The sequence below is a fragment of the Amphichorda felina genome (genome assembly GCF_050947745.1).
Source record: "Amphichorda felina strain 45539 chromosome Unknown scaffold_8, whole genome shotgun sequence".
Lineage (NCBI taxonomy): Eukaryota > Fungi > Ascomycota > Sordariomycetes > Hypocreales > Bionectriaceae > Amphichorda > Amphichorda felina.
Window position 1 is genome coordinate 702,104 of NW_028145042.1, and position 18,718 is coordinate 720,821.

Below are 18,718 nucleotides of genomic sequence, written 5' to 3' on the forward strand. Positions count from 1 at the left end.
TGGCATTAAAATCCTGTTCGCTTGGGGTTGGCCGCTTTAGTCAGCACTTATGCACGGGGACGGGGGACGGCCGCAGGGGCACCTTACATAGTAAGTTCATGTTCATGTCCCCCTCCCCCGCCATCGATCACATGATCCAATGTTCGATGTTTGTTCTTTCAACAAGGGAGCTTCCCTCCTTAAGATTTGACAACATCCTCCCTCAGAAAATGATATCTTCCCTACTGATTTTTTTTGGGCCCATCATGACAGGGTATAATCATACCTCTGAATCATCCACAGCTGAGCCGCTCTTGAATCATATCGCAGTGAGTGCCTGATCCCTCATCACGCCGTAACTTCTAGATCATTACGGAGTAGATGCGGTCTAACTAACAAGCCATTCTAGTTCGATCTGCGGAATTTGGCTTAAAAAGGCCGTGCGCGACTGTACGTGCCAGCAAGTTAACAAAAACATGCAATCAAGCTCCGAATCCTTCGATTCTGGAGCTCTCACTCGGTTTCTTATTATTCTAGTTGTTGAAGAAAGGAATAATAGGTACCTCCGGCGGTTATGGAAACCTTCTCCCGGCCTCATGCCAGTGTCCAACGTATGCATCAAGGCCAAACCCGCCCCGAGCTTAGCTGAAGCCCACACAATACGATTCGTCACCCAACACACTTTGATCCCCATGCCGAAGGTATATCATGCCTTCGTTCACAAGGGGAACACAGGCGTTGATGCCGTGGACGGTGGGCCCTTTTTCGACTGTCGCCTACCCTCTAGCCTCTTTTGGGGACCATTTTCCACGGTCCGTGACTTCCACGAGGCCCTTGCAGGCGGCATAGACATGAATGCCGGGGATCCGGGGCTTCTGATCGATGTGTCTGAACTGCTTGAATTCTATCGTAGGTTAGGTAACCAACGCGTTTTGACCCACGGCGATCGGAGCAGTCTGAATATCCTAGTCGAAGCCGACTAGGTGGTGGGTATAATAGACTGGGAGGCAGCGGGTTGGCTGCCGCCGTATTGGGAGTATACCTGTGCCAAAAATGTCAACCCTTATAATGTGTTTTGGGCGGACGAGGTAGGTTTGTTTCTAGAGCCTATGCCACATGAGCTGAGAATGGAGAGTATTAGGCAGAAGTGTTTGGCGCTTTCTGAACGTCGGATTCAATAGCTTTTAGATTTAGCACCTGACGGCTATAATATTTTGAGGAATCAAATCGGAATTTTTCATCATATCCCATGTCACCGCCTTGTCCAGGTCGCGATGCAGCAAGAGAATAGGTTTGGAACGTGTTTCAGTACAGGATCGAGCGTGTCCGCCGCCAAACTCCGGAGACCCACAGCGCCGGGGACCCGGTGTTTCGGGGCCCGTCCCGCGATGCCGTCACTTCTCATGGCTAGATGCGAAATTGGGCGAAGCTCGGCGGAGGTTCCGTCTGTTTGGTTTCACGTCCGGCTTAGCGGTGTTTATCGGCGACGCCAAGATGCTCTGATGGAGGACCGGCCTCCGGACTCCAGTTGTTACCCCAGCACCCCCACACTTGGATCAATTGGATCACTTGCATCACTTGCATCACTTGCATCAGCACGAGCATCTTGAACCCCAGAGCGCCATGGCAAGTTTGGTTGGTTGTGAGGATCACGAGGTGTTCGTAAAATGGGCGTACCATGTGGGACTAAGCTGCAGGGCAGTCGGTTTATTGGTCTTGAAATGGGACAGTATTGGCGTTGCTATGTATACACACATAGACGACTTCTGCATTGGGAAATGCCGTTTCTGGTCGACCTCCGTCTCCCTCCGCCTCGTCCAGGGCTAGTTAATATCCAGACCGGAACTTCCACCAATAACCACCGCCAAGTCGTCGACAGTCCTGTTTGTGCCCCACGTCCGGCCTGAAACATGGAGACGTCTCATGAACTATTCCCGATGGGACGCCCATATTTCTGATCGGCTTTGAAACCGACCACGCTTCACGGGACGAGACTCCCATCCGGCATGTGCCGCCTTGCCGATGGTGGCCAATATAAGAATGAGGCACCGTCATCACCCTCTCCAGCATGAGACAGCAACTATCCAGCAACTAGACCTTGGATAACACAACATGCGTCATCTGGTTTCCTTCCTGTCCGGCGCCGCCCTCGCGGCCGCCCACGGCTTCATCCAGAACGGCACCATCGGCGGCGAGAACTACCAGTTCTACGACCCCAACACTGACCCGTACATGGACCCCAAGCCCGAGCGCATCTCGCGTGCCGTCCCTGGCAACGGCCCCGTCCAGGACGTCTCTCTCATCGACCTCCAGTGCAACGGCTACACCGATGGCGGCAACCCTGGCAGCTCTCCCGCGCCTCTGCACGCCCCCGCCGAGGCCGGATCGACTGTCACCCTGTGGTGGACGCAGTGGCCCGACACCCACATGGGCCCCGTCCTGACCTACATGGCCCGCTGCCCTGATTCTGGCTGCCAGGACTGGCTCCCCGGCGATGAGGCCGTCTGGTTCAAGGTCCAGGAGGCCGGCCGCGAGGGCACCACTGACAACTGGGCTTCTGTACGTCCAAGCCATGACCTTGCTGTTGAGGTAGTTTGGATATGAATCGATGCTAACAACCTGCAGGACGCCATCATCAACCCCGGCAACCCCGGCCTCGATTACACAATCCCCGCCTGCCTCAAGGCCGGATACTACCTCGTCCGCCACGAGGTCATCGCCCTGCACGCAGCCTACGCCTATCCCGGTGCCCAGTTCTACCCGGGATGCCACCAGCTCGAGGTCTCTGGCAGCGGCAGCACCGTCCCCAGCAGCCTCGTCAGCTTCCCCGGCGCCTATGCCGGTGAAGATCCCGGCATCACGTACGATGCCTACAAGGGTAAGTGGCCTTCCATGTTCCTCCATGCTCCCGGATACCTCACGTTCGCATCAATGGTTACTAACGCCCTAAGAAGCCTCCGAGTACATCATCCCTGGCCCGGCTCTGTTCACTTGCTAGATCCGAGGAGTATCTTAGCTTTCAAACCGTATATACTTGTTTTTGTGAATCATAGCATAGGCAAATAAATCACGTACATTATTCGATACCTCATTGTGATCCTGGTGATTATTCCAAGCCTACCTACAAAGTACCTTATATATAGGTATCTATCCGTGCATTGCGAAAACAGCCATTTTCGCATCACTCGTAGCTCAGTCTGGTGACAACCACAGGTAATCCTCAGCTGGAAAATCTAGCACTCTCCATGTCCGCTTCCAAGGTAGCGATTTTCCAAGTCAGTCTCGCCATTGTCAAGCAGCGCAATAAGCTCGATCCTCCCACAGGAGAAGGAGGGGAAATCAGCCAGTGAGTCGCCCTCGGTATCTGGGAGGAAATTGTCAATCTTGATGGCCTTACCCTCCTCGACATACTCCGAGCCCTTGTGGGCCATATAGATTTCTGGGCTTACACGAGGCCCCTGAAGGGAGAGCAATAGGCACACACAGCCACCCAGCCACGTGTAGACCTATGTCACGATGTCACTCTGATGCCTTGAGTAGTTATGCAGTCTATATACAGTCACAAAACTCCCACCATTGGTACTCGACTGAACTGTGTAGTGTTCTCAGCATCGTAGGTCCCACAAGATTTGCCGCCGCCATTCACTGTCCAAGCCTCTTGCTCTCTACCTACGTACCTACCCTAAGCCATCAACAGCGCCCCACACCAAAGTTACAGCCGTAGCCTCCTATTCCCTTGACAAGCTCTATATACAGGCTCAGATAGCCTCAAAATTTTCCAATACATTATTACATCATAGAGCTCGGATACTCTTACATTGGTTGTGAGAGAAGACCAACGAATTCCTCAACCACTATGACATTCCAGATCCAGATAGTTCAACGAGGTCTCCTATTTCCACTGGCATACTGACTTCATCTTGACCGCCGGCCGGAGATCCACTCCGATCGGTGTGCATTCCCAGCCAAGGTCTATGTCTATCTCAGCGCTCGTTAACTGCCTGTGTGCCGTGTGGTATTCCTGGCATTAGGCAACAGGGGGCGAGCTGCCAACCCCCTCGTGGCAAAGGATTCTGGCAGCGGCGTACAGGTATCCTATAGTGCTTTATCTAAATGCAGATCACCCGTCTCGGAGCCTGTCAGGTCTCGCCTAATAGGGCAGCCGGAGATGAAACCGCGTGCTCCCCGCTATACATCAACGCCTCCTGCGGGGGATGGGGAAGATGCTTTTTTTTTTTTAAAAAACATATGCATGTCTCTCTATAGTACGGAGTAGTATTGGTGAATTCTTATGTATACAGTGTAACTGTTATGGGCCCCTTGGGCATCGCTGCATCTGAGTCTGTGGCTGCAACACCACGTTCTACCACCCGTCCCGCCCGTTTGCCCTATGGCGGCTCCACAGGTCTCATCGAAGAAGGTAAAATGCACCAGGTGACATTCGAAAAGACAACGTAACCAAGTAAAACAAAAGCAAAGTTAAGGGGGTGCTATTGAACTATGCAGGAAACACCAACGTAATATATCCGCCAAGAGGTATCCTAAATTCCAGACCGCTTGTTCTCCTAATGCAGCGCCAAACCAGCAAAAGCAATCTCTATTGCGCCTGCCCAATGCATCCCTTCTCTCAATCTAAACTCAAGTGCATCAAATCGTATAAATGAAATGATAAATGTCGTCTGACCAAAATCCAAGAGGTGTTCATCAAAGGCCCAGAGGGACAATCTCATCGCCAAGCAAGCATCGCGTCTTGCTACAAAGAAATCGATTTTCGATCGCCCGAAAGCTCTCCTCGTGGCGGTGTCGTCGGAAGCCCGGATAGCCGGCTTCGCACAGAGCAATTTTCGTGAGACTGACTCTGCGGTGTGGGGGTCCGATGTCAAAATTGCCTTTCGGGCAAAATCGCACAACACGTTCTCGACACGGGCGCGGACGAAAACTGCGCAGATCCTCAACAATCCACAGTGGGGATCAAGGGACCTTTTTCTCAGAGTCTCGGTCGTAGGCTATAGTCGGCTCAGTGGCGGAGAATAAGCAATGGGATCTGGTGAGTGAAGGGAGAGAGATAGCCCCTAGATTGAGAGAAATCTCCAGAAGTTCTCATCGTAAAGTCCCAAATCCCATGATCCCCATCTGCAGAATTAACGTCGCATCTCGTGTCCTTCCCAATCGGGCTGGTGCCGTCGTTTCGCGGTCGAGATTCCCATGCGGGTGCCAGGGTATTTTTAAATTTTTTTCGTTTCTCTCTTCTCTCCGTGCCCTTCAAAACCCAGGGTCGCATTCGTCGTAAGTCCTGCGCGTCCACGTCTGCGCTGCGGTCAGGGTCCAAGGGGTCCAAAGGGTCCAAAGGGTCGACTGCTGCTGACCAGCCTCTGCTGTTGTAGGCAGGTCGAAGCGGTGGGCAATGGCCCCCCAAAAGTGACCCCCGCGCCCCACCAATAGAAATTCGACGACATTTCCAAAATGCTTCTGCTGGGGGAAATTAATCGAGTTCGCCGTCGAGAGTGGATCGTGCGCCAATTGGCGTTGCAAGAATTCCTTCCGCATTTGGTGTCATGACGTGGCGGCTTGATGGTGGGTGCCCTGGCTGGATTTTTGGCAGAGACTGCTCTGCCAACGAATGCGAATCCAGTGATTGGAAACCCCTCGCCTGCGTCGTGTGCTGCTGGTCGGTCTCGCAAGAGCCGCTGTCTCTCTTTTCCTCACGAGAGTCCCACAGTGGGCCGGCCACGAAACGCGGCCCAGGGCAATTGTGACGTTATGTTTAGTATTCGCAACTGATGGATCTCCATCGCGCTGGCACGCCGTTGGGTCCAATTTCGTAAGGGGTCGTGGGCATTCGCCGTGGCGGCAAGGCCCAACGTGCGCGACCAGGTCGCTTGTCATCGAGCTTGCCGCGCCTGCGCATGGCCATTTCCATGACGGCGATGCGAATGAAGTCCGAGTTCTCACGCATCTCGCGCTGGCGCATGGCCGGGGGCATCGACTGTGCGGTCTGCGGTTCGGATGCGGGTGGCCCCTGCGAGGTAGATTGCGGTGAGGACCGAGGGTGCTGGTCCTCTGCGGAGCCGAGCTTGGACCGCTGCACCTTGTAGGTTTGCATCTGAATAGAAGCGGAGAATTTTCCAGGCGGCGGCACAGTGGCCTGCTGCGACTCAAGCCTTGAAGTCGTCGTGGGGTTTAGGTATCGGCGCATCTCTGCAGAAGGAATGTCCTCTGAAACAGGGGGTCGTCGCTCATCGGCGTAAGGAACGTTGGTGTCGAAGGTGAGAAGTGAGCGTGTAAGGAGATCATCTGACGGAATGGACGAGAAGTTAATGCTCGAGAATGATTTGGCCGCGGATCGCAATGCCCGAAATGATGCAGTGAGATTAGACCGAAAGGCGTATTTAAACGGCTTAAACTGTCCCAGCAGAAGAGACATGGGCTCATCTTCTGGAAGAGACGGTTCAGGGCTCATAGGGACGACCTCCTCCTGGCCATGCCACTGCCGAGCCAAGGGATGCTCATCTTCTTCACCTGGGGGTGAAAGGACAGGCTCGAGTGACTTGCGCATGGGGCTGGGTCTCCGACCGCGAAATGAAGGACTCAAGCTTCCGGGAGTGCCAAGTGACGAGACCCCGTCAGTGATGAAGGAATCTCCCAATGACGGGATGGAGTCCACTGAGATGGTTCGAGTGGAGAGAGCAGAGCCGATATTGCAGTCGCTCACGCTGACATCGTCGTCGGCGTATTCCTCAGGCGGTGACAGCAGAATGTCCATGGGGCCGCGGCTCGAGCTGCGACTGAAGCTCCAGCTGAGCTCCTTCTCTGATACTTGGTTTTCATCAATGACTTCGTCGACACTCAGCGCCTTGTCACTTCTTGGTCGTCTGCGCTGTGACCGCTGTCGTGGGATATCCGTCACGGCGAGGAGCGCTGCCATGGATGGCGAGATGTCGTCGGGAGACGCATGTCTTTGCTTCCGATACTGTCTCGTGTTTCGTTTTTGAGGGTGCGCGCTTGGACGCTTGCTGTTGTGGGGGATCTGAACGGGGTTCGTGGGAGTGGTTGGACGGGTCACTTTGGCAGTAGCCTCCCATGGTGGGCTCGTAGGTGGCAGGCCTGTAGCCTCAAGTCTGTCTTTTCGTTTCGCCATTGTAGCATCGGTGTATGAAGAGCTAGGTAATGGAGAAGTTGGTCGGATTGACGCGATGTTGATGTTGGCTGGCGACTTTCGCTGGTCATAGCTTGGGGCACTGATGCGCCGCGGAATGGTGTTGGTGGTCTTGTTGGCAATGGTGGGGGGTGGAGTTGTTGGCGTCTGAACACAGTAAGATAATCTGTCGTCTATGCTACTGTGGTTTTGTAAAGGAGAAGAATGCGATGTCGAAGAAGTGTGCGAAGAAGACGGAGGAGACGAGGAAGGAGATGAAACCGGGCGTGGATGGCGAGAGTGGTAGTAGATGAAGGACCTTAGCGAGATCATGACTGATGATGCGTGGCACAGAGTACGTACAGGAAGACCCTGTCCGTGCTCCCGCTCCTACAGCCAATGCAAGTCCACTCACTGCCAATCCCAGTCACTGTCGCAGCCAGCGTGGAATGTACCCCGGTTGCCCGGCTTGCACACTCACGCACGCTTGTACCGGGTTTGGTAGGCGTCAAGGTCTCGAGGACGGGGGAAAGGCGCAAAGAGACCTGCAGCTCAGGGTATGGATTGTCTGTCGAGTCTGAATTCTCCCCGCTCGTCTTGGACCCTTCAAAACATTAACTTTCTCTCTTGACTGGCGACCTGATGGCTCTTTCCCTTCAGAAGAGTGCAGGGGGCCCAGCGACCCAGTGGTACGACCGTCCGGACGTACGATGATAGTCAGCCAGGGCCTGAAAGCCAATGGGAACAGGTGGGAATTGCTCGCGTGGCTCGGTGGAATCCAGTACGTAATGCGGCCAAAGCTTCTCGGTCGACGGATCGAGTGGCCGTTCCGTTGGTCGCCTGTGGGGACGGTCACGGCCGTATTTGGTTGACTTGACAGCGCTGAAGCCTTTCGTTTGCGTTGACGCTAATGCCCAAGTGGCTCGGTGGCTTAGTGAGCGTTGGGCGGTTCCTTGCAGTCTCAGCGCGGTGGGCAGACCGTGGCACACCTGCAACCCGTGGCACAACGTTGGTGGCGCTGGTCACGATTCAGTGGGATGAAGTCTGATGAGAAACGCCCGTCAGGAGGAAGAGTTTGGTGGCCGCAAAACTCAAGTCGCCGGTAGCTACGAGCCTAAGAGAGTGGGCAGAGGCAGGTGATGATACGGCCCTAGGATCTCAGGCTGCATCGATGAATGCCTCAGGATGACACAAGCCAGCGCAAGACGAGGAAGGTGCAGCCGGCCACCGGTTCTGTTGGTGAAGGTGTGTTGTGGCTGTCGCCCTTATTGTGTCCACTATCCGCGTATATGCCTACCTACCCTGCGTCGCCGCCTGAAGGAGGAAGTGAGCACTCAACCCAGGTCAGCTAGCCGGATGATCTGCTGCCTTTCCGGTCAATATGCGCTTCTTCCTGCAACTTGTCGCTGCGAGTCGCCGTGGTGTGGTCTCGTTGGGTCGAAGAGGATGTCTTGCGTTAGGGGGAGCGTAACGCCGTTGAGGCAAACGGCTAAATGCAATGAGATGGCTTACGAGGCCGAGATCTCACTGAAACCTTTTGGATAGGAATGCTACGGAGTATATGTCTTTCACTGGCTCGATGGTATCAACTCACTTCCTCCACTCTATCAGTAATAGAGTCCCTTGGGGATTATGCAAGTCGACAGCTACCTAGGGTCTGATAGGCAGGCGTTAGCAGCTGCCAAGAGCGCTGATAAGACCGCCCGACCTAAGATTCCAATCCCCGTGCGCCAAAAGGTCAACCGCCTCAACCACCTGACACGCCCTCGACTGGTCTGGATGTTGAGGGAATACGAATGGGATGCTTTCGCAAAGAACACGTAGTATTTCCATCTATCACGGCACAAGGCGAGGACCGCACAGTCAACCCGACGTGATGTTTGGCGTTCTCCGAGACCGTCAGCAGCGGGTGCCGATACCGGCGCTTGATGCCCCAACCTTCATAGAAGCTTGATCGAAGGTTCTTGCAATCACCGTCTCAGGCCTGCGTGTTCGACCCGCCTTGGCCTCCCGACCCGCCCCGTCTCAACTCTGTTCTGCGTCCGCGACTGCGCGAGAACAAGTCTCCATTCTCCTGCTTTAACTCTCGACACAGCGACGTCACTCTACGGATAAAAGCTGAGGGCATTCAGAGTACAGAGCACTAGTGGGGCCCTGTCGGCCGGGGTAGGGTGACCATCCCACACGGTCTGGCGAGTCGGGTTCGGGAGGATTGAAGCTTGATTGCTTCTGGGCCTGATTCTGCTTGAACCTCGATCAAATAGTGTCCATTCTCAATCGAGATCCATTATTAAGCATGGACGGCATATACCTGGGCTCCTCCGATCGGCTCCTGTCGCAAATTCGCGCCCTGGATACCGAACCGTGAATGCCCTCATTGCAGCCACACACCTATTCCGAGCCGGTTTTACTCCAGGCACCATACTACGGGACCGCGCGTCTGTCTCTCTGCCTCGCAAACTAGGCCATGCATATACGCCGACAAAAAAAGGCACCACACAGCGCTCAACTCACACGATCCCAGGCAATTGTGACCCTGGCACCTTATCCAAGTCTGCCCATTCGTCCTCTGCACTATGCCGTCATACGGTCCTACCCACTATCATGTACTTTCTACCAACCAAGAGCAGGTGCATAGTGCATTCGTCCAGCTCACGCAGAACGCGGGGGATGCTAAGGCAGCATCCGCCCCACACTCTTCCTACCCTGCAGGGTCTTTGGCGCGCCCATGCTGGTCAGAATGCGATTCAAGGCCAGTTTGGTAGTGGAAGCCCGGCCCCTCCCCAAAGGTCATGCTCGATGCGTTGGCTGGCAACCTGAGCATTGGAGGCCATTTGTCCGAGGCGGCAGACGCCCCCTTGACCAGTTTGATGATAAAGTCTGCTGACCTGCTGCTTTTTGCACCATTCGACAGAGAAATTCGCTCTATCACCAAAGCCCCTGTGGCCATTGAGGGCTGGACCGATCCCGTGACTTCGCTCCTCAGCTTTCAGTCTGTCGACCACATGACAACCATCACCTCCCGGATCCGAGCCCCGTCGCCTCCTGAGCCCGTCATTAGTATCAGACAAGGCATTGTCTCCGCGTCGGGGCAAATGCCTTCTTGGGACGACCACGGCACAGCCGGCATCCGGGGTCAACAAAGTCGTATTATAAAGCAAACAACAACGTAGGTTGTATCCACGCCCTATATATGACAAATGCTGCGTGCGCCGGGGGGCCGCGTTGACCGTGCGAGAAAAACTATTGCTTTATAAGTCCTAACAGCTGGAACTACCCCTAGGTGAGGCATCAAGGTAACTGTACAACATTATTCATATCGTAGTTTGCTCCTTTACACTGTACGCTGCGTAATTGCTGACGTGACTTCGTGTATAAATACTCCTGGTCTGCGCATCATGTATTAGCCCTTATTGTTGAGAAGTCGAGATCCGTTTACCATCACGTCCTCTTCCGGTCTCACTCTTACAATCTTATTTTGTCTCGCGACATCAAAGACTCTCTCTTCCACACACACTCTCTCTCCTGTGTCATCCAGCCATGGCGCCCACTCTATACGACGTGACTGTTGTTTATGCCCAGGCGGTCCTCAGGGCAATGGATCACATCATCACCGAGGGCGAGAAACACCCCAACTCGGCCAGCTTCCCACAGGCGCGATTGCACGAGGACATGAAGCCCCTGGCCTTCCAGGCCGGCGGGGTCTCGTACTTTGCGGAGAGGATGCTTGCCAGGCTGACCGGGGAGGAGCCCGCCGAGTTCAAGGGCGAGGTGGCCTCGTTTGCCGACATGCACGCCCGCATTGCCCACACCCTGGAGGCCCTAGCAAAGGCCGACAAGGACACGATCAACCGGAAGGGGGAGGAGGTCCAGGCGACGGAACTGCCAGTTATCGGGGTGGTGGATGTCAATGGCAGCGCGTTCGCCATGGGGGCGGTCATGCCAAACTTGGTCTTCCATCTCTCGATCGCTTATGCCATCCTGAGGAAGGAGGGAGTGCCGCTGGGGAAGCAGGACTTCATCGCAGAGTTTAGTAAGGAGTATATCCTGAAGCCTTAGTAGTGGCTCTCAAATGGGGGTCTTGAGTAGTAGTTCTGGGGGCTATGACCACTAGTTGGGTTTCATGTGCGTACCATTATTCTCTGGGATTCATCTTCGGCTGTGTCATGGGAGATTTGTCTTGGCGACCCTGACGTACAACAACCCTATTTTATGTTTCTGGTCTTGAAAAAATGGACAAACAATGGAAGCGGTTCATTTAGAGACGGGATCAACCAGACTGGCCCCAGTTAAGATTGCCTAATGATGTTCATGTTAGTGAGGTCTGGTCTACGCTCGAGTTGGTTCCCGAAGTCCTCAACGGGCTGACTTCGTGCCTTTTATCCTGAAAGGAGGCTAATTCATAAACTTGTTTAGCTTTCAACTCTGATATTCTCCGGTCCTCGTAAATAAACAGTTCACGAGTTCACTACGAGGCACATGGATATCCTCCCTACCACCGTTTAGAGCTGTTTAGTGGAACGCCTGCCGAGAAGGTACTCTATTCTCCTAAAGAAAACCGTCAAACACAAAACTACTGTTTCAATAAGGCAAGGTCACGAATTTTGGACGCATGTTGGCTGCGGACTCGCATCTTGTGGAAACATCATTGGTGTGTCAGTATGCGGTTGGTTCATGCTGTACTACATCTGGCTCAGGGCTCAGTCAGGGTCTGTCGTCCTCCTATGCTGGGGGATGCAGAGATGGATTTTGGGATCCGTTCCCATCTCTTCCATCGCTTTGATCCGGAACTGTCCTAACCCCCCTCTTGCCACCTGCTCTCCGAATTAGAGAACGGTCTCTGCCGACAGCCTAGGTCGCCACGATGCTTCCAGTGGTGGCTGCCATCCTGCTCTTAAGCACATTCCTGTTCCCCTTATGTACTGGCAAGGAGGAAGATTCAGAGCCTTCAAAATGCGCGGTGAGTAATTGGCGCATATGTTCGATTCTCTAGCAAAACCACTCGGTCACCCGTGACTAACATGGCACTTGCGATACTGGCCAGAGCGACTGCATCCTGGAGTTTGAGAAGGCAGTTGGGTGTTCCGACTCGGACTGGAGGTGCACATGTGACAGCCTGGTGGACGACTTCTCCAATTCGACGGCATGCTGTATAGCGCACAACTGCGACATCAACGATAAATACCCCGCGAGCTCTTACTACGAGGACAGGTGCTTGCAATTCGACGTGGCAATCTACGACATGCTTGCATGCGTGGACACACACGAAGAACATCCAGGAAAACAACCCGATAGCTCCAGCAGCAGCGAGGCCGATGCTGAGACGGCAACGAGTGATGATCCTGCCTCCCCTACTAGCATTCCAGCTTCGAAAAGTAGTAGCGGCGGCGGCGAAAGCAATCTGACCTCTGATGGCGCAGGCCCAGCCTCAACGATGGGGCCCTCGTCGCAAGGGGAGCCCACCGAAACATCTATCAGAGGCGATGGCAAGGAGAACGGGGATAGTGGGGAAGTCGATAGCGGTGGTGGAGGTGGGAGAAATGACCTCGCTCTCGCTTTGGGAATAGGACTGGGGTTGGGAGTTCCCCTGACCATTGGCTCAGGGGGCCTGGTCATCTTTCTATTCTGGCGAACCAGACGAAAGGACAAAAAGCCTCCAGAAGGAAATCAGATGGACTCTATAGACTCCGGAGAGAGATTAGAGGCAGCGGATGGCAAGATGGGAGGGCGCGTGATAAGTGAGGCGCCGACATTGTCGGAGGTGACGGGGACGGAGAGGTGGAGCGAAGTCCCGACAGCGCAGGAGTTACCATCGGAGCCAAGACGCATCTCAGAAATGCCGTAGCCATGTATAATACTTCGTATGGGAAGAATGTTTGCTTGAGGGCGCAGCCTGGCGTCGTGTGAGTAAAAGCCACCCTGCACGGAGCACAGCATCGATGCGTCTCGTCCGTGCGGTACTCTCCCCTCACTGCTCGTTTCATCAAATTCGACGAAGAAAGGGACGTCACACCAGCCTATGAGATAGTAGGGGCAATTGCCATGCTCCTCTTCCTTTTACCAGATGTCAACAGCTGCTGCTTCGCAGCCCAGAGCCAAATCTGCCCAGCGTGAAGGCTAGCGGAGAAAGGCCCCTGACTTTCTCAGAGCTACTATGGCTTCACCCCTGGCGGTTTGTGTCTTTTTGAGCGCCGTCTTGGTGTCTCCAACTTGGGCTTTTCTTCCGTGTTCCGTGAGTAACCAAAATCAGACCCAGGTAACAAATACTGACACCTGCACCAGAAATCATGCTTGCAAGACTGGTTCCAAACACCAAACGGCCAAGACTGCGACTTGTATAACTGGAAATGCGCCTGCTCCTATACTGAATTTTACGACATTCACCATCATTGTTTGAACAAGGAGTGCAACGAGCAGAACTCTCTAATTATCAAGGCCCTTTTCGACAACTCATGCGCCTCGGGGGATGATGATACGCTGCCGGAACTGAAACCTCGAGAGGTCGTTTTGACCAAAGGAGGAACCACATGGGAAGAGCCAATTGGCTTTCTCACCCCGATGCCTAGCACGACCAGGGCAAAATTGCCAAAAGATGAGGACGGTGGATCAAAAACGACGAGAGCAAAGCAAACAAAGACGAACGATGCAGAATCATCTCTACCGACGAAGACGATAGAGATCAAACCTACGCGCAACAACCCCGAGTCCTCAACACTGGACATGAAGACGGACGCTACAGCCAGCACAAGCGTTCCCGACGCTCCACCTTCCAAGGGGGAGAATAAAGGCGATGAAGAAGAAGGAGAAGAAGGAGACAGTGGTCTACCGCTGGCTCTCATTATTGGACTTGGTATAGGTATCCCACTCGGTATTATCGTCATAGTGGCGATTATCGTCTCCTTCTGGCGGGCTACATGGCGCGACAAGAGTCCCCAGTCCCCAGCGCTGGGAAAATGGTATCCAAACCACCGTCACCCTGCGAGACCTAAGGCTGACATGGATGGGTATTTTGAGGCGCCTGGCTCGACCCCTCCCGGGTACTCGTATGGATATCCTGGGTATGGTCCATACGGGCCATGGCAGGACTCGAGGTGGAGGCAGTCTTCTGGATATTGACAACTTGGGTATGTTTATTTTTGGAGAAATGGCAGCCTGGGATACGAAACTTGGCTATGAATGCTCTCATCAATGCGGCTGTTCAGCACTGTTGACCTATTCTAGGTCCGCAGCTCTGCAAGGGGCCAACACTGGAATGTATGTATGACCTAACAGCGGCTAGTGCTTAAACAACAAAGGACTCCCTCCCGGAATTGCCTCTGCTAAGACAATATTATATGGTCTGGGATCTTCAAATTGGATACTTACGAGATTGCCTCAATACTCCACTGCCTACGGGAGTCGCCATCATTGCCTGTCCTCTTTGCATGAGAGTCCAAGTCAAGCAACATCTCGAAGCAACCATGGGGATCAGCCAAGTTGGAGTTATCTTCTGGCTCCTTCTATGGGCTTTGGCGCCTCGCTGTCTTGGTAAATTAAATGAAATCTCGGTCGGATCCGGACCAGATCAGACGCTGCCTCAGTGCGTGGTACGTCCCCCCCCCTTAAACAAGGAATTTGTGACTCCATGGAAACCCCCGTCTGACACTGATATCCCGGATACAAACAGAATCAGTGCCGCATCGATTTCTACAACAGCACCGAACAGCGCGACTGTGGAAGCGCTGAGTGGGGGTGCAACTGCAAGTACGGCGCCCTGCTCGACCACTTGGGGTGCTGCATGGGGGACAACTGCAGGCAGAGCGCGCAATATGAGGGCATCTTTACTCTGGCAAAGTACTGCAAAAAGGTTGCCCAGGTGGACATACCGGATCTGACGGGATGCAAGACGACCTCGGCGATAGCTTCCCCGGAGGCCACCAGACCCAGCGAGTCCGCAACTGTTCCACCATCTACTCCCGAGTCACGGACGATGGCCACCACGGATTTGGAGACAAGCCAGACAATCAAGGAGAGCGAGGTACAAGACAAGGAGAAAAACAAACACGATAACTCGGATGTGGTATCGAGTGTCGGTCTCGGCGTTGGATTTGGCGTCGGGATCCCCTGCACCGCCGCCGCTCTTGGGGTTCTCAGTTTCGCCATCTGGAGGAGGAGAAGAAGTAGAATGCACCAAAATCGCGGCAAAGAGCAAAGCGCCCTGTTGCCGGCGTACAGGCCCCGCCGTCTCTCTCTATTCAAGATGCCGAAGGCACCCGTAGAGCTCGAGGCTCCGCGTGGCAATCCCCGTATTGGTGTTATTCACGAGCTGCCCTCGGAATGCCGTCCTACAGAGCTACCTGGTTAGATGTAGTAAGGCCATGCACCTACATAGCCCTTCATCTAACCAGTGAAAACTCGACCCATATTTCTGGATGGTAAATATTTTTGGGTATCCCAATTGAGCGATGACGAACGGGCCCCGTGATGACTCTAGGGTTTAATAACATGTATAACAACATCGGTGTATAGAGCATATAGATATCGGGAGGATAAGCATAGTAATAGGTCAAAAGAATCGGCCATGAGTAGTTATAAGTTGGTGGTGATATGATTAGTAGGGGCCATCATACGTCAACCAACTCCAATACAGTCGGACAGTGTCTATCGCAGCAATAAACTGTTTCATCTGTGTTGACTGACTGGCAGACAACATACATGGAGCACCACACACCCGCTTTGCATGACGTCCATGGGAGGCCTGAAGAGATTTAGACAAAGAGAGAGCATTGCGTGTTAGCAATTGGGCCCGTTGGTCGTGATCAGGCCCTATATTTTGCTTTCTGAAATGATGAGCATACGTACCACGCTCCAACCCATTGATGCATGTATCTTGTGTACTTTTTTTTTATTTTGAAGGATAAACACTCAAAGTCTCTTAAGGGATTATATGGTCCTGGAAGAGCATTCGGGCAAGGATACACGATCATTATGTTAGATATGCAGAGAGATTACCGAGGCTGCGGAGTCGGTTCTAGCTCTAGGACCTTTGAACCCTGGGATTCGTGCTTTGTCACCTCTCTGGACAGTACAATGTCTACACGCTCCTTGGCTAGGGACCAGGCTTTTCCGCAGTGTAACGTAACGGGTGAGTTACCTGTCGGGGAATTAAGGGAGACACAGAATGTGGGGAAATCTCAGCCCTGGGTGTTAAGAAGAACCAGCGTTCAGACCAGAAAATGTGACACAGCCCCATTCAGTGGTCTAGAATTACGCCTCACAGTTATGAATATGTCCGACAAGATGGAGGCGAAGACAGCCTTAGCGGACAATCCACGAGTTTATTCCTCCTGCAATAGCCTATACTTACCGTCTATGAACTCTCCATCGCTATCGGATCATGCGCTATTGTTACATGGTGCGCCGAGAGGCCCGAGACCGCAGAGTCGATAATGCCGGCACGCAGCCCATGCGTACCATGTCCCTGTCAATAGCTTAATATACAGTGAGAATCTCTGTCACGGCAATGCGAAACATTCATCCGCTTACGATCCAGGGTCTTGGGGAGTGCGGGGGAAACCTTAACATTTCCTCCCTGGGCCGTATGGCTCGTATCTACATGTACTTACATGTACACAATTTCCCCCTTCCGGCAAGACCTGGCTTGGAAAACGACCAATACGAAGAAGACAAATTCAATAAATTACCACCATGTACTAGTATACATAACAAAAAACATCCCATATACTACCATGCAATGTTACATTGCTATATGTGTGCGGCTGCACCAAGCTGTGATCCATCACCAATGCCAGACAGACCACGATGGCAGATTCTCAGCCCATAGAGACTCGTAGCATATCCTATAAGAACATCCTCCCGCGCCTTCAGCTCCGGAAGAAGTCATCCATACAGTGAAGCACTCACCTAAATCAACAACCTCAGTAGACAGTCGCCATGCGCTCGACACTCGTCCACGCCCTCGTCCTGAGCCTCCTCGGCAGCAGCCAGGCCAAGCCTCACCCCTCTCAGCCCTCCGAGCTGGACCTCCTTGCGGGACAGCATGTCATCTACTCGTACACTGGGGCCGAGCCGCCCCAGGAGCTGATCGATCTCACGCGTGCGGGTCTCGTCGGCGGCGTCCTCCTCTACGACCTGCACATTGATGAGAACACTCCCTCCAAGATGGGCGAGCTCCTCGCCGCCTACCGCGAATCCCCAGCGCGCCGCCTCATTCTCCACAAATATGGCCTCGAGACGAGCTTCCTGGTCATGACGAATCAGGAAGGCGGCACCATCTTCAAGCCCATCAAGGAATTCGGGCCCGAAGAGACCGCGCGCGAGGTCGGCGCCTCCAAGGACCCGAGGGCGGCCGGCGCCCGCGCAGGCAGAGAGGCGGCCGAGGCGCTCAAGGCGTACAACATCAATGTCAACCTGGCCCCCGTCATGGGCGTCTACCGCGAGCCCGGCAACTTCCTTGACAACTACGGCCGCTCGTACGGCACCACGGCCAAGCAGGTCATCGATGCGGCGGTCCCCTTCATCAGGACGCAGCGGGAGCGTAATATCCTCGTCTCCGCCAAGCATTTCCCGGGCCTCGGAGCTGCCAAGGTGGAGGAGAACACGGACCTCGTGCCCGTTACGCTTAACGTGCCTCTCGAGGAGCTCGAGAGGGTGGACACTGCCACCTTCAAGGCGGCCATCGAGGCCGGGGTCGACATGGTGATGCCCTCGTGGGCCATCTACCCTGCCGTCGACGACATGCCGGCCGGCCTGAGCAAGAAGTGGATGAAGGATTGGCTGCGCGGACGGTTCGGATTCCAGGGCGTGACCATTACCGAGGCCATGGAGGCCGGTTCCATTCTGCCCTATGGCGACATCAGGGAGCTGTCGAAGCTGGCATTCAATGCAGGCAATGACTTGATTCTGGCCAGCCAGCTGAACGTGACGGAGGGCGTCGAGATCCGCCAGACGTTGGTTGACGCCGTCAAGTGTGGCGAGATTTCGAAGCAGGAGTTCCACGAGTCGACGAGGAGACTTGTCGAGTTGAGGAGCAAGGCGTGGAACTAATGGCTACAGACGGCGTGGCCTCCTGGGAGGCGCAAAGGCAAACGGTCAGCTTTCCAGGGGCAGATGTACGTGTAATCGTACTGGACAATATATCACATATAAAAATCGTCATATCAATAATATCTAGATAAGTATGCCGCCGTAGTATATTTACGTGGCACATAACGGCAAATTAGCCTCGAAACAGCTTCGAAAATACGCTTAAAAAGGGCAACAAGAGTACAAGTTGCTTATGGAGCCAAAGCATCCGAGAATTCGTAGTGCCAGTAGACCTAAGGGTCAGATTCTCTTGGAGCACATGATCCCCTTTCGTAGCGTCCGCTACGGTCCCCATCATCATCGTCATTATTGTCGCTATCGTCGTCGTTGCTAGGAAATTTGAGACTCTTGAGACTGCACAACCACAGAAAACTGTGGGAGCTTTATTTCAAACAAAATACTTTGAGGGAGAGCCTGGAATCTAGGAAGAGCTGCACAGAAAGCACCAAGAAAAGATTTATTTGAGATATGTTAGAGCAAATTGTCAAACACCAACCATCAGAATAGTACGCACTATCT

At 53.7% G+C, this 18,718-nt stretch overlaps 4 protein-coding genes across 4 annotated transcripts; 3 read left to right on the forward strand and 1 right to left on the reverse strand.

The window, feature by feature from the left end:
- Nucleotides 1-2,091: 2,091 nt before the first annotated feature.
- On the forward strand, nt 2,092-3,045 carry ACO1O0_007902 (glycoside hydrolase; the record flags this gene model as incomplete). Its single annotated transcript, XM_083197268.1, has 3 exons — nt 2,092-2,538; nt 2,605-2,857; nt 3,038-3,045. The coding sequence occupies 3 exons, from the start codon at nt 2,092-2,094 to the stop codon at nt 3,043-3,045; spliced, it is 708 nt and encodes a 235-aa protein (XP_083046736.1).
- Nucleotides 3,046-5,743: 2,698 nt separating this feature from the next.
- On the reverse strand, nt 5,744-7,117 carry ACO1O0_007903 (uncharacterized protein; the record flags this gene model as incomplete). The annotated part of the gene is made up of 1 exon (XM_083197269.1): nt 5,744-7,117. One exon carries the CDS (start codon nt 7,115-7,117, stop codon nt 5,744-5,746), a length of 1,374 nt encoding a protein of 457 aa, XP_083046737.1.
- A 3,537-nt stretch (nt 7,118-10,654) lies between these two features.
- Nucleotides 10,655-11,173, forward strand: ACO1O0_007904 (DUF1993 domain-containing protein; the record flags this gene model as incomplete). Its single annotated transcript, XM_083197270.1, has 1 exon — nt 10,655-11,173. The coding sequence occupies one exon, from the start codon at nt 10,655-10,657 to the stop codon at nt 11,171-11,173; it is 519 nt and encodes a 172-aa protein (XP_083046738.1).
- Nucleotides 11,174-17,047: 5,874 nt separating this feature from the next.
- On the forward strand, nt 17,048-18,160 carry ACO1O0_007905 (uncharacterized protein; the record flags this gene model as incomplete). The annotated part of the gene is made up of 1 exon (XM_083197271.1): nt 17,048-18,160. The coding sequence occupies one exon, from the start codon at nt 17,048-17,050 to the stop codon at nt 18,158-18,160; it is 1,113 nt and encodes a 370-aa protein (XP_083046739.1).
- Nucleotides 18,161-18,718: the final 558 nt, after the last annotated feature.